A 14371-nucleotide genomic window follows, 5' to 3' on the forward strand; every position below is an offset into this window, starting at 1 on the left:
ATAGGTCCTGGCCTCGGTGGCCACAGGACCTCCAACCAAAGCCCCCCAACACCGCACCGCAGCCCTGTGCTGGGTGACCGATCTGGGGATCTGCGGAGAGGAGATATGGGTGTAGGTGGGGACCCCATGAGGAGACAACAACACCACTTGGACCCCAGTTCAGCTGTACGCAAGACCAAGAGGGAGAAGATGGAAAGCATGCTGAGGAACGACTCTCTCAGCTCAGACCAGTCAGAGTCGGTGCGCCCACCACCCCCGAAACCCCACAAAACCAAAAAGGGAGGGAAGATGCGGCAGGTGTCTCTGAGCAGTTCAGAGGAGGAGCTGGCCACCACACCAGAGTACACCAGCTGTGAGGATGTGGAGATAGAGAGTGAGTCAGTCAGTGAGAAAGGTAAGGACCACACACACCATCACCTCCTTTGCTTAGCATTTACCTTATATGATACAAATGCAGAGTGCTCAGTTGTGTTTTCATACAATTGTAATGCCTTTCTTTTATAGTATTGCTGCCATAATATAGTCAAATGTAATTTAATTAACATGTAATTATTGTTGCTGTCTCATGTTGATATTGATTCTTTATATAGCTGTTGACCTCAGATTCCCCAGTCTACAGTGTACAGTGTGTGCTCTGTATGTTTATATGTGTATTTTTATGTTCAGGGCTCATTATTTTTGGTTATAAAATCTTAGCATTTTTCTGTGTTTATTTTGATTTACCAAAACCTCTGTAAATTGGCTTACAACATTAAAAGCATAAAAATCTGGGAAAATAATTGTGTCATAACTTGGGATTTGTAAATCTGGCATTTAGAGTAAAAATGTTAAAAACCAGAAAACAATGACCCTTCTATATGTATGTTTAAAACAGTGTTGTGTTGTACTGTAGGTTTGTTGTTTGTGAATTTAATCTAACAGCTCCGGTGCCTTTGAGGAGGAGGCTTATGGACTCATGAGCCAGATGTGTTTCAGTGTGAATGGGTGTTATGTGTATGAATGCAATGCTACTGCTTTAAAGGCCTCGTCTTTTTGCTGCGTGCTATGCCACACTTTGCTGGGTTCTACCACAGCTGTCTGTTCTGGTGGACAGTGTTACATAACCGACAGACCGAGAGAATCAGGGAGTGAGGTAGGGTTGTGGGTGTCTAGTGAAACAAGGTGAGCTGAGTTAAGAATCATTTCAGTGAATTTTATTGAGTATTTTTATATCATCAGCTGCTACATAGAAATGATTGAATGTTATTAGCAAAAGGTAATAAAAGAGCAGAGGGTGGTGATGTGTCTTCCTGCAGTATTCAGTCCCTCCCCCATTAGCCTTGACCTCTTGACTTCCATACAGTTTTGTAACCATCCATATCGCCCTGCTGAGGTCATTCCTGGTAAAGTGCCCCATTACTAAGTGGCAATAGCGTTATAGTTTAATCAAGTGAGGATGAGAACAAAAACTGGTGAAGGTTGGAGCTAGATGGACATATTAGATGGGTGACTGTGGTTCAGTGGGTAGAGCAGTCGTCTCCCAACTGGAGGGTCAGAGGTTCAAATCTCAGTGCCCGTAGTCCACGTGTCAAAGTGTCCTTGGGCAAGACACTGATCCCTAAGTTGCCCTTGATGGTTAGAGCCACCGGTTGAGTTGGTGCCGCAGATGGCTGCCATGGTTCTGTAGACAAATTCCTTGTGTGTAACATACTTGGCCAAATAAAGGTGATTATTACTGTATGTCTCTTTTCTCACAGGAAGAAAGCAGATTCATGGTTTTTCACTTCATGTTCTGTTGATTTTTCTAATTAGCTTTACCAGTTTCATTCATATAACTGTCAGAATTAAAAGACTGTTTAAGCATTACATTATTAATAAGTGAACGAATGAGTAGTGGGTCCAGTTTACTACAATGTATGCACTGTAACTGAAGTGGGATAGTTAGATATTGGCCTTGCCTGGCATCTGTAAAGTAGAAATGGATGTTATTGCTCCTGGCAAATGTGCTGCCTGACACAGGTTCATCTGACTAAGTGTATAAAATAAACATACACTGATGAGCAAACAGTTGGATAGACTGAATTAAATGTTACATCAACATCAAAAACAATTGTTCAGACTGTTAGCTTCTTGACAGCTTCTCCTGGTTGATAGTTGTCTTAATTGCATATTGATTTCACTGTCAACCATTTAATTGCATAGGCTTTTACCTTAGAAACATTAAAAGCACTAGACAGAAAAAAAGATGAATGATTGTTGACAAATGGAGGAATAAAACATAGAAAGGAGGAGAATACAGTTTGCATTTGTCAGTAGCGCTGGGCCAAATGCCTGTGGCAGTGTTTAAGTGTTTAATCTTGAGCAGATCGGGGGAATTCAGTTGGCCTGTTCTGTTATGTAGCTGTTCTCCTCAGTAAGGGAAGCAGGCCTGCACCAAGGCTACATTATTGATGTGGGAGTTTTCAGGTTTCTAGGTAGCCACAAACTAAAAGAGGGAGAAGAGCAGGCTGTTTTGCGGGTCAGAGTTTCTCTTGTTTCTGTTTGTGTCTGTCTGCCTCCTCCACAAGCTGACCCGTGGAGGAGAGAAGGAAAACAAAGGAAAGAGTTGAACTACTGACCTAAATAAGTGTAGCTACAGGACATCCTCAGGCAGCTGATTATGTAGAGCTACCTTTGGTCTTCAGTATAATTGACAGATTTATTAAATTTTGATATAATTAAGGCTGCTATGTATGCAAGGGTACGAAACTGGTTCAGAAAATTATGCTGTACCATTCATTTTGTGTTCTTGTTTGCATTCAGTTACTGTTATGTAACAGACAGCAGAGAGGGTATCCATACTTTAGGTCAGAGATCTGGACATGTGATGTTCCAAAATGTATTAATATACTGAGGAAAAGCCTTATATAATACGGTCATATGCTATACTGTGTGCACTCCAAAATATAAATCACTCAGTTTTGGCAGTGCATAGAATTTACAAATGAAAAGTATAGCATAGCTGTAGAAATGGTATAGATGTGTTTTAGTTGGATCAGGTCATGCAGGTGTTTTAAATGCTCTCAAAAAGAACATGTTTAGGCACGGATCATGATTTACATTGACTTTTCACTGTGACCCTATGCATGAAGGAATTTTCCTGCATGTACTGTAACATGCAAGCCAGCACTCTTTGATTAACTATGATAGAGACCACATACCCTCTCCATGAGTGAGAAAATGCCAAAAAGAACAAACAAACAAAAAAAAAAAAACTAAGTGAGAGCAGCTATGAGGCCGTAGCAGGAGAGAAATGTAAAAAGAGGGCAGAAAGCACCCTTTGGCCATATGTGGCCCGTCAGCATTTTGGAGTGTGCACTGAGCTTGACTGTGCCAGGAAATAGGTATGTAACAGCAGGCTAAGCATGGTGCATGTCATGCTCTCCTTTGTCCTGCAGAGGAGCAAGAAGGGCTTGATGGGGTAAGATGGAGGGGAGACCAAGGGGAGGAGTAGACTCGAGGTGAGAGGGTGTGCCAACTGTAATGGGCCTGTTTTGTGCCTCTACACTGGAGACTGATTTATCATGATGGCCTCTCCCTGTGTTTTCCTCTTTATTGATCTCCCTAACATGCAGTCTCATAATAGTGCCGAACAGACAGAAAAAGAGAGGCTGCCTAACTACAGCTGAGACGTCGACATTGTGTAGTGACAGCCTATCATACATCGCCATTAATGGCTTTTGGGATCCATTTATTTCATCTGAGTAAGTCTGCTGGGTTTGTAGCCTGTGCACTCTAAAATACTCTCATTAATTTAACCTTTTATAGCTTAATTGACAGTGCTGCTATGTTTTGTGCATAATAAGTTAATTTAGTGAGCATTATACTTTAGAATATAAGTTAAGATCTGTGTCCCCAGAGGTTTGACACTGTACCAGCTTCCTAGCATGGTGACTATGTTTAAACTTTTTTCTTTTCTCCTCTCTATTCTTGAATTGTAGTAAAACAGCATCAATAATTAATGATCCAATTAATAGTTTACACTGGTTTTTAGTGAGCTGTCAAAGTGATAAAGAGCCTCCTGGTGGTGAACTCTGCCGCTGCCTGCGCTCTGCCTTCGCCCTGAATCAGCACTTTGTGGGGCCTTGGAGCCGGGGTGAAACGGCAGGGCTGGACGCAGACTGCTGATGCTCACAATTTATGGCCGTGATGAGTTTTCTGCTCCATGAAAAACAACACCGTGCCTTGCTGGGGATCAGTGCCCAACAGTGGTGTGCCACTGTTAATAAAGCTTTGGAGAAAGAAAGAGAAAAGGCTGAATGTGCCTCCATGCTGGCACACACACAGATTCTCTTTGATGGACATTAAGGGCGGGGAGGGGGCTGCTTGAGGTAGAGGAGTGTGATGCTGAGGAAGAACAGACACAGGTGAAGATGAAGCTGGGACCTGTGTGACTATTTGTAGCTCCAAAGTAGGCAAATAAATCTAAACTTAAGCCTTAAGCTGTCTGGACTCTCATGGCCACATTAGGAAAATGGAGAGTGTCAACCACGCTGAACTGTGTTCTGGTGTTTATGCTGCTGACAGAATAGCAGCTGGGAGGCAAAGAGGGTAATCACTGTTGTCAGCTCTTGGTTAGAGGGCCGCAGAGGGCAAAGCCTGTCTGGGGACATCCATAATGTTTTATCACAGTGCATAACTCTGTACAGTAAGTAGTTTTAGCACTCCCTTTGACTGATGGATGGATAGTGATAGCAAAGGCAGAGAGGGAAGGAGAGGGAAGTGTGGCTCTGACTAACCTGGCAACTTAGTCCCCAATCTGAAGGTGAAGACAATCTTAAGTGTGGAAATGTCTTTGGAGAGCATTTTACTATGGCTATATATAGTATAATTATTAATATGTAATTAATATGTACTTTTTTGAAACACAATCAAATTGAAACATAATTTGAACCACTGCAACACAATATGTTAAAGCATAATTCCAGGTAGATACAGTTTTGTTATCATAGTTTTTGCCATCATTCTCAAGCAAGTGGCTCAAGCAGGTAATCACTTGTTAGTGGTTCAGTTCCCGCCCCACCCTGTCCACATGCTAAAGTCTCCCCCTGTACATCCAGAGGCATATGCAGTCTATTTGTATGACTTCCCTGATTTCCCTGTCCAGTATACATCCATTAGGTTGTACAGCTCTTTACCAGGGGAAGTGTGTGAAATGTGATGGATATGGCCCAGCGACTGCACAGAGGCAGTGTTTTCACAGTACCTTACCAGTGCCCATGGTCCTAAGGTTCACTGCAGCTACATACATTCATGCAAATAACTATATCAACAGCACATGTACAAGAGGAGGACCAGTGTCTGCTGAATGCCTGTCGGCAGCAGCTCTGTTGTTTAAATTACCCTGACTCATCCTTTATGTGCTTTAAAATGAGCACTTTCATTAGGAAAGCTCCTTGATTTTACCATCCCAGGGTGCATAGGAAAGCTGCCTTTATCCTCAAAGATCCAACCCACCCCTAGCACGAACTGTTCGCCTCCCACCCTCTGGCCGGAGATTCAGAAGTGTGAAATGCAGGACCACTAGACTGAAAAACTCTTTCTTTCTCTCTGCCATCAGACTCCTAAACAGCTGAGGAGTTTATTACCAGGAAATACGTCATGTACTGTCGACCTGTACTGTTTACATTCTCAGTTTGCACATGCATAATTGCACACTGACTGTTGACTGCTGCACATGCTGCTCCCATGTAGCATACATTCTCTTATTATATTCTTATATATTTTTATGCTGCATTTGCTGCTTAAAGTGCCTTAGATTTTGTGTTACTTATTTATCTACTTTATATTTCATTAGTATTTTGTGGCACTCATGTGGACGGCAAAGTAATTAATTTCATTGTACAGGGAAACACGTTTCCTAACTGTGCATATGACAAATAAACACTTTGAACTTGAACATAATTCACTTTATTACTGAATTGTAAAATAATTTGCCAGTGTAAGTGAACAACATTTAAATGCCCATTGCTGCTGCATAATTGCACGTTAAATACAGAAATATGCAAGGTCTCAGGACCACCAGTTTCTCAGCAGTCAGACAGTAGCATATCTCTCATAACTGCAATTATTTCTTCATATGGACGGCCTCAACCTTTAGCCTACATCACTACTCTCCACTGGGAGTCCCACCACTACCTTCAATACATTCAGTACTTTTCACTCTTTTTAATTAGCTTGGATTTTTAATCACAATGCTTCCCATCTCTCTGCTCCATGTAAATCCTGTACAATGACAATGTTAGTAAGAAAATAAAAAAGAACAAAAACTTGTCCCAGAAGCCTCCACCCTGTAACATCATTATAGCCAAATGCTCAGCGTGTATTTCTCAAGGCTGTTTCCAGTCATGATACTACAGAAGTTGTAATCAGAGCCCCTTCTTTAAAAGCGCGCCCTGGTGCACTTTAGAATAAGGTCAGTTACAGCTTGTGTGGCACTGGAATCTGAATCCCCAGTCAAACACATTGGACATCTGTCCCACTCCCTGCTACAGATGCAGCTATTGTAGGATAAGATAGCAGCATACTTTCTGTGTTGAGTTTACATGTCCTCAGATTTTCCTGCGATGTAGTGGTCGTGCACATTATGTATATATTTTAGACATTAAAATAGAACCTCTGAATTGTCTGTGGGTATGACTGCAGCTTGTTAGGCTTATGGTGGACCTTTCCTCCTGCCACCCAATGAGTGCTGGATTTGTTCTTTTGTCCTGCAGGAAAGACAAGGACTAGAGGAGGAATAAATATACTGTTTGGTCATGTCAAAACAGAGAATTCGCAGGCTTGTGTCCCCCCCTTACTGTGCCGAGGTGGTCAAGTCAGTACTGAGCCTTTATGAATGCTGCATCTTTCTTTCTCCACAGGGATTGTGCACATGATGGTCGACTTTTTGAGTTTGAGCAGTATGTGTGAGCGTGTGTGCATAAATATTTGGATGTCTTGTTTAGTACTGTACTTTGTGCATGTGCATTTATGTCTGTCTCTCGTGCTTCGTTCTGTCCTCACTGGTCCCTCTTGCTGTCCTCTCTTGTGTATGTGCGCCCTAACCCCCCCTCCCCTACACCTTACAGGAGACTTGGATGGCCATTGGTGGGACCATGTATCTTGGCATAGCAGCGAGGCCTCCCCAATGTCTTTGGTGAGACATGTGGAGCCCTGCCTTGACCCCCCAACCCCCACCACCCCTGCCCTTTACTCCTATGTCTCTCCCTCTCTCTGTCCCCCACACCCTCTTCTCCCAGAGTCTTTTGTCATTTCATGTTTTCTTCGTTTTATTTACACCTTTGCATGTTGTTTTTCTGTTTTTCTTTCTGTTTTTATCCCACACCTGTAGGGGACAGTCAAAGGGGAAAAAGAAAAACTATTGAGCAGTCATTTATGTCCGAGCCAACACACACCTTATCTGAGAGGCAAAAGAATATGGTGCGCTTTGGGGGACACTCATTTGAAGAGGACTTGGCATGGTGTGAACCACAGGTTAAAGACTCGGGAGTTGATACGTGCAGTAGCACTACCCTAAACGAGGAGCATAGCCATAGTGAGAAGGTACTGAGACAATCTACTGTAGCCTGCATTTTGTTATTATTCTTATTTATGACTTACCCATCCAGTCTTTGTTTGCTTTCTGTCACTAAGTGTAAATAGGTGAGTTTTTTTTTGACGTTGTATAAATTGATTTCACTTGCGATTTCGTTCCTTTTTGTTTTTCGGTTCCTTTTGGCTCCACCTTGCTCAGTGTTGCTGATAAAGTCTTTTGGGGGCCCCCTCTTTGCTTGCTACTTGTACTGTACTTGCTGTTTTTGCTACCCAACCAGAAACTACACATCTTATATTACTTACAGTACAAAAGAAGACTGACACACAACCTCTCTGTTTGTCATGGCACACAGGAATGTGGGTCTCTCCTAGTTGCATGCTCGTTCTCCTCCGTATGTTGTGTTCTTGCTCTGCAGAGATCCTGTTTAGTGCAGTAGGAACACCTTTACTCAGACCTGACCCCCTGTCTCACTTTGCTGCCCTACCCAACAGCACCTGGTCTAGACAGAACCTGCCCCCTGCCCAACTTTCCACTCACTTCTCTAGCAAAATTCAAATGATTTGAAACACACAAAAAAGATGGGAGATTGGATTTGATTTCCATTAAAAAAAAATCTAAACATTTGTTTTTCTTTTTTCCCTTCCACTGCCACATCTGTAATTTCACCCTCTCTGTGTCTCATGACTTTATTCTGTGCTGTCTGTTTTTCCATTCTTTGTGATCTTTAAACTGACACCTCATGGTTTAGCTTTTTTGTATGCTCATTTGTATGTAGATGACCCTTTTCCCCCTTTTTCGTTCTCTGCTTTCCCTTCACTACTCCACTTGATGGTGGTTGTTTGTATGTAGTGAAGCACTGGAGCGAGACTCCAGTCTTCCTGCTCCAGTTTGAAGAGCTGATTTGAAGAGGAGTGTTGGGGCTGCTCGCTTTACTCTGCATGGGGCGCTGCATGAAGCTCACTCCACCCTCACACTGGCCGGTTCACACAAGCTCAGGAAACCCTTTTGTTGAGTTGTATTTGCAAGTTGTGCTGTGTTGTAAAAGTTGTCATCAGTACTTATGTCCATGATTAGACTTAGGGTTATTTTTAGGAACATCATTTAGAATATAATTAATTGAGCACCTTGTTATCTTAAAAAAAGCCCTTGATGAGTTTGTGTGAACCTTCTTCTCTGAGTGAATTAACATTACCCCCACACCCCTTTTCACTGTGAACAGTTGTCTGCTTTGCTGTGGAGTGATCAAATTCAAGTGGATGAGCTGATAAACTAAAAGTGTGTTGTTGCTCTGACACTGTAGCACCCAGTGACCTGGCAGCCGTCCAAAGATGGGGATCGCCTAATAGGGCGTATTTTGCTCAACAAGCGCATGAAAGATGGAAGTGTGCCGCGAGACTCAGGAGCACTGCTCGGTCTGAAGGTGAGCTTACCATATGTTGTGTGTCTGCAAGGATGAAGCAGTCACTCCCACATTGACACACAGAACGATTTACACTGGGCCGTCTTGCTTGATGCTGTGTCACCATCACTGTACTTTTAAACTAACATGTTATAATATGTATCTGTGACATACAGTACAAAGTATGTTAGATATGTCAAACCCAGTATTGGTTAGGTACAGGTGCAGTACTTTAACCTTTTCAGCTGTGAATCCTATAATTTTGTGGCCTCATTTTTGTCTGTGGTTTGTTGATTTTCTGCTTGATTTCTCTAGTTATTGACTAAATCATGTTGCTACTGAGTATTAATATTTATCAGACTTGATTATGTGCCTGATGAATATTAATGAGCTGCTTTTGCTTTTGAGCTGCATTCATCCTCTCAGAAGAAACAAGTCAGTACAATATCAGTGTTGTCACTACCAAACACTTGAAATATATATTTTTTTCACATAGTTATTACAGTGTTTATGTACTGAATAGTACTGTCACAATGCCCACATATTTTCCCATATTATATCACATACGTTTTCCTTCTATTGGTCATATTCTTGCTTTACATGATTAAAGCATTTACAGTGTTTTCTGTTGCTGTAAATGCTTTAGTTTCCCTTCTTTTTTAACTGTTGCATAAACCAGTGGGTACTGCACACTGGCAAAGAAAAAAAGCTGAGCAATCCAGAGGAGCATGGTGGGCCGTGAGGAGCCAGAGCAGAGACCAGCAAGATGGGGAAAAATCATTACTGATTGAATGAGCATGTTTGTGTCTGCTTAGTGCATCTGTGCATTTCTGTCTGCTCAGCAGCAGTCAGTCATTCAGTCCATCACCCTCTCTCCCTTTCTCTCTCTTTTTTCTTTGTGAGCCTCCCTCACTGCCTGCTGCCTGTTACATAAAGCCATTTCATTTAGCAGACAACCCTAAGCTCCTTTGTATGTTGGCATTCAACTGCCATTAAGGGGGATTTTTATTTGTATGATGCCCATGTAAGGTGAGCAGAGTGGAGTAGAGCCACTCAGGACTGTACAGCACTAGCCCACGGCCCTGCACTGTTACAGAACCAAAGAGCAGCACCAGAGTGTGTTCCTGAGGAACAAAGCATACTCATGGATTTTTTTTAACAGACTTGGAGTTTTAATATTGACCCTCTCCTTGTAATGCCTTTTTAGAGGAGTCATACCTTGTAGGCAAGAGCTAAAGCCATGACATCAACAAGATACACTGAGAAAAAAAAATCTGTCTGCTCCTGCAAGCTGCAGTGCACATGTTACATCTTCACAGGTGTCCTCACTGGTCCGCCGGCCGTCTCTATGAAGAGCACACATGGCACATTAATGTTGCAGTTACACTAACACCAACAGTTCAGTTTAGTTTAGTTTATATGTGCATTTAATTGCTAATCCAATCCCCTGCCTCCTTCTACAGGTGGTGGGAGGCAAGATGACAGAATCTGGTAGACTTTGTGCTTTCATCACTAAAGTGAGGAAAGGAAGTCTGGCAGACACTGTCGGACACCTCAGACCAGGTAATACACAACACACACAAACTTTTTTATAGAAATGAAATGAGTGGATTCAGTAGCGTGCATCCACACTGTGACAACGTAGTCAGCAGACAGACGCACTGACATATTTAATGTACCCTTCGGTGTCTCTGGTGTTTTTACAGGTGACCAGGTGCTAGAATGGAATGGGAAGATTTTACAAGGAGCCACATTTAAAGAAGTTTACAATATTATACTAGAATCCAAGCCTGAGCCACAGGTGGAGCTGGTGGTGTCACGGCCAATAGGGTGAGAGCTCACAATACAATCCAATAGTAGTGGGTGACATGCAGTACACACTATGCTGTTCACAAGACAGTTCAGGTTGCAATAAAACAGCCTCGGTGAAGGTGTTGGGCTGGACAAGAATCTGACGAATTTGTATTACTTCTAAAGTAACACACCATATGTTCTTTAGCAACATAATTTCTTGCTTTTGTTAAGTACAGGTTTGAAAATGTATTTTTAATCAATATTAAGTAATGTCAGGGCAAGGTCTACCTGCAACTGTATGCTGGGATAGGATTCAGAGCTTTGTGATCCAGAGAAAAGAACAGTCAGCTTGACAAGATGAGTTTTGAACCAAGTTAAATTGTACTCTTTTGCCAAGCAGCTAAACATAGTGCTTCGTAGTCAGCACCTACAGGTTCACGTGATGTTTTTGTACAGGAGTTTTTCAACATGAATGCAGCTCTATCGACTCAGGCCTTGTATGGGACTGAATATCATCACCCAGCAACTCTCTCTTCCAGTTGTTTTTGTAAGGGGAAATTGTGAGGAAAACCAGCAGCACCTCTGCTTTGTCATTTCCTATATTTGACCTGCTTTGTGCTGCTGAGGGAGCTGCTGGGTGAATGATGACTAATGGTCATTAAAGTACAGTGCATTCAGCATGAGCTCTGATTGATCCTCTCCATCCCCTTCTTCACTTTTGTTTCACCCACTCTCTTTTTTCAGGGATATTCCAAGGATACCAGACAGCACACATGCACAACTGGAATCAAGTGAGTTTTGTCAAGATCTTTGACTGATTTTATTATCTCATTTCATTCTGTTACTCAGCCTAGAAACATCAAGTGAAGGAAATGTCTCAGAGAGTTGCTTCGGCCACTCTGCCGTTCTGTATTTCTGTCTTCTCCTGCCATGCTCTCTTGCCCTCTATGTGTCTCGCTTCTTGTCTGTCTGTCTTTCTTACTACCTCCCCCCTTCTTGTGTTATTGCGTCATGCTACTATAGACTTGTTGTTTGTGTCCTGTCAGGTTCGAGTTCTTTTGAGTCTCAGAAGATGGATCGCCCATCCATCTCTGTCACGTCCCCCATGAGTCCCAGTATGCTGAGGGACGCCCCCCAGTACCTGTCAGGACAGCTCTCAGTAAGTGACCTCAGCTCAACATAAAGACTACATGTGAAATCTCTGGACTATATTGCTTTGAAGTCACATGAGTGAAATGGGTTTGTGAGTATAATATTCACATTGAAAATAAACTGACAGGGCTACTAGGCACCGCTTCTCTCACTCTGCCTGCTCAGCTGGCCCTTCACCAATACAGGAATGTAGATCAGGTTACTGTGTGTGTTGTCCATTATCTAGTAATAAAAACCCTCCTGGGGTAAATAGGTAAAGGGCTGCATTAAAGCAAGAGATAAATCAACTCTCAAATTTAGGATCCATGAGGGAAATCGTAACAGCTTCAGGACATGTTTCTCTCACAACATCAATATTTATGAGAAAAGTTGGGTCTGGCATTGTGATTGAACATCAGAATTCACAGTCTGTCCCATTTAGTCATTCAGAATGTGATGATACTTCTAGCACGCATCCCGACAGCCAATCAGAAGAAGCTGTGCAATCGGCAAACCTGTTTCTCGCCCAAATGCCTCTTTTATTCTGTATTTCGATGAGAAAGCTGACCTTGAAATCTAAAAACAGCTAATCACTGATAAATAATTCTGCACAGTAAGGAACTGTCTGTGTGATGTTTTTGGACCAGTCTTTGAAATGTGTTTAGGGAAAACAAGAAGGGTTAACGTCACTGTGACGCAAACTCTCGAGCAGAGGAGAAAAGGTTCAGAGAGGAAAGAGGGAGTATAATTGTGAGCCATTAATAATTTGCTCAAAGGGACTGTGCAAAGCAGAACAGAGTGGAGAAGCTCAGGGGACAGCAATCTTTGATAATGCAGAAATGAAAGGTGAGAAAGAAAACACTCACTAACCCAAATCTCCCATTTAAAACTACAGACTTCTCTTGTTGTATTTAGAATGTATTGTGAGTCTTTGGTTGTTTTGTGGGGTTTCGGGTTTATTGCATTTTCTTTTCTTTCCTTTTTTTTCTTTTTGCTGTTTAATTTTGCTGATGCAGAGCCAAAGCCTTAGTAGAAGAACAACGCCTTTTGCCCCTAGGGTCCAGGTAATGGGCCCTGTCTTAAGGGCACAATCTCTATTTGGTCTTTGCTCATTGACTGTTGACTGGCCTTTTTTCTGTTCCCATACTTGGGAAAATGCATTCTTGGGGAAATGGCAGCTTCAGGTTTCCCTCACAGTGCAGTGCATTGTGTCATTTCTTTTCTATTTGATTTATTGGTATCACTGTTATGATGACAGTTATTATTACTCATTTAACCCATTCACATCATTATTTCTAGGTAGTGCATGCTCAACTAATCTGAACAGAATTTAAGAGACACTCTTCTATTGCCTGTTTTTTTCTATTGAGTCCAGTGATTGGCCATGTTCTGTGTAGTATTTTATGGCAATGCAGGAGGGTGTCTCCATTAATAGCTCTAGGACTTGGGTTGTTTTCTGCTTCACTGTGACATGAAACCAGGTCTTGAAAATACAGAAGTACTTCTCTATGTGCGACTTAAAGTGATGTTAATTAACAGACCATGGTCGATGGATCTGGAGTTGCATGTTGCAGTGAAAAGATACAGTACCAAGTTCACTGACCTGTCGTGGAAACCAAATTGCATTTTCCCTTCTAGATGAGAGGTAGCAAAAAAGCAAATTGTACCTTCCATACAACAAACTTCAAACAGAGGCAAGCTTTGGAGGCTTTCCTTCACAATGAGGGTCTCTTTTATCTGTCATCCTGAATATTGCTCTGTCTTTTCTGAGGTTTTCGTCTTTTGTATTCCTCATTCACTTAGCCTGAAGCTTAATATTCCTTCTCAGAACTTTGGATATTTATCTCACTGACAATGTTACAATATGTCATTGTGCTTAAGAGTACCTTCAAAAACCCTTTTGTAGATCTGATAAGAGAATATTGTTATGATGCATAATTGAGCATGCAGATGTCTCCAGAGATATGCACTGTGGGTTTTCAAAATTTAGCGGTATTTAAACACATATGGACTGACTTAAATTATTCAATTTTTTAATGTTTGTATGCGTGTTTTTACAGTATGTGTTTTCTCTTGGAAAAGCTTGCATGTTAGAGTTAATGATTAAATTGGACACAACGTAAAGCCACTTATGTAGTGGATATTTGAGTAGTTTGTAATTAGACCTTGCGTCTTATTATAAGTTTCCATGGTGAAAGTTTTCAGAAACATGTTACTAATCTACAGACAGACAGTAGTTCAAGTTTTGTAGTATCTGATGATTTGGTGGGCTGCAGGTTTAGAGATGATTTGGTACAATTTGTTTCCCCTTAAGGCCCCTGTTGTCTGTTTTTGCCTAGTATATCAAATCTATTGACTTGTCTTGAATGCCTCCTCTTGCACTTCTGCATGTCTAGCTGGTAGTTTTAAACAGGACAGACCCTTTCCATTTTCATAATTTTAAAGAAGTATGGACAAGAGCTTAGAAGCTTTATTTCTCATTTCATGTACTT

The 14371-nt window shown here is 41.8% G+C and overlaps 1 protein-coding gene across 24 annotated transcripts in view; it reads left to right on the forward strand.

Annotated features, from left to right (window-relative positions):
• The first annotated feature begins 6 nt into the window (after positions 1 to 6).
• rims2a (regulating synaptic membrane exocytosis 2a) overlaps positions 7 to 14371 on the forward strand; it is a 78954-nt gene continuing 64589 nt past the window's right edge. For 21 of the 24 annotated variants that reach the window (XM_020611610.1, XM_020611613.1, XM_020611611.1 and 18 more), the window contains exons 1-8: positions 7 to 394; positions 7352 to 7563; positions 8856 to 8975; positions 10418 to 10517; positions 10661 to 10784; positions 11493 to 11539; positions 11795 to 11907; positions 12896 to 12943. In XM_020611610.1, coding sequence (XP_020467266.1) covers positions 106 to 394; positions 7352 to 7563; positions 8856 to 8975; positions 10418 to 10517; positions 10661 to 10784; positions 11493 to 11539; positions 11795 to 11907; positions 12896 to 12943 — 1053 coding nt within the window. In that variant the 5' untranslated portion in view covers positions 7 to 105. Of the gene's footprint in view, positions 395 to 7088; positions 7157 to 7351; positions 7564 to 8855; positions 8976 to 10417; positions 10518 to 10660; positions 10785 to 11492; positions 11540 to 11794; positions 11908 to 12895; positions 12944 to 14371 lie in introns of all 24 variants that reach the window. The other 3 variants (XM_020611628.1, XM_020611632.1, XM_020611617.1) reach the window with 3 other exon arrangements.

Source organism: Monopterus albus, unplaced genomic scaffold, assembly GCF_001952655.1.
Source record: "Monopterus albus unplaced genomic scaffold, M_albus_1.0 scaffold116.1, whole genome shotgun sequence".
In the NCBI taxonomy this organism is placed as follows: domain Eukaryota; kingdom Metazoa; phylum Chordata; class Actinopteri; order Synbranchiformes; family Synbranchidae; genus Monopterus; species Monopterus albus.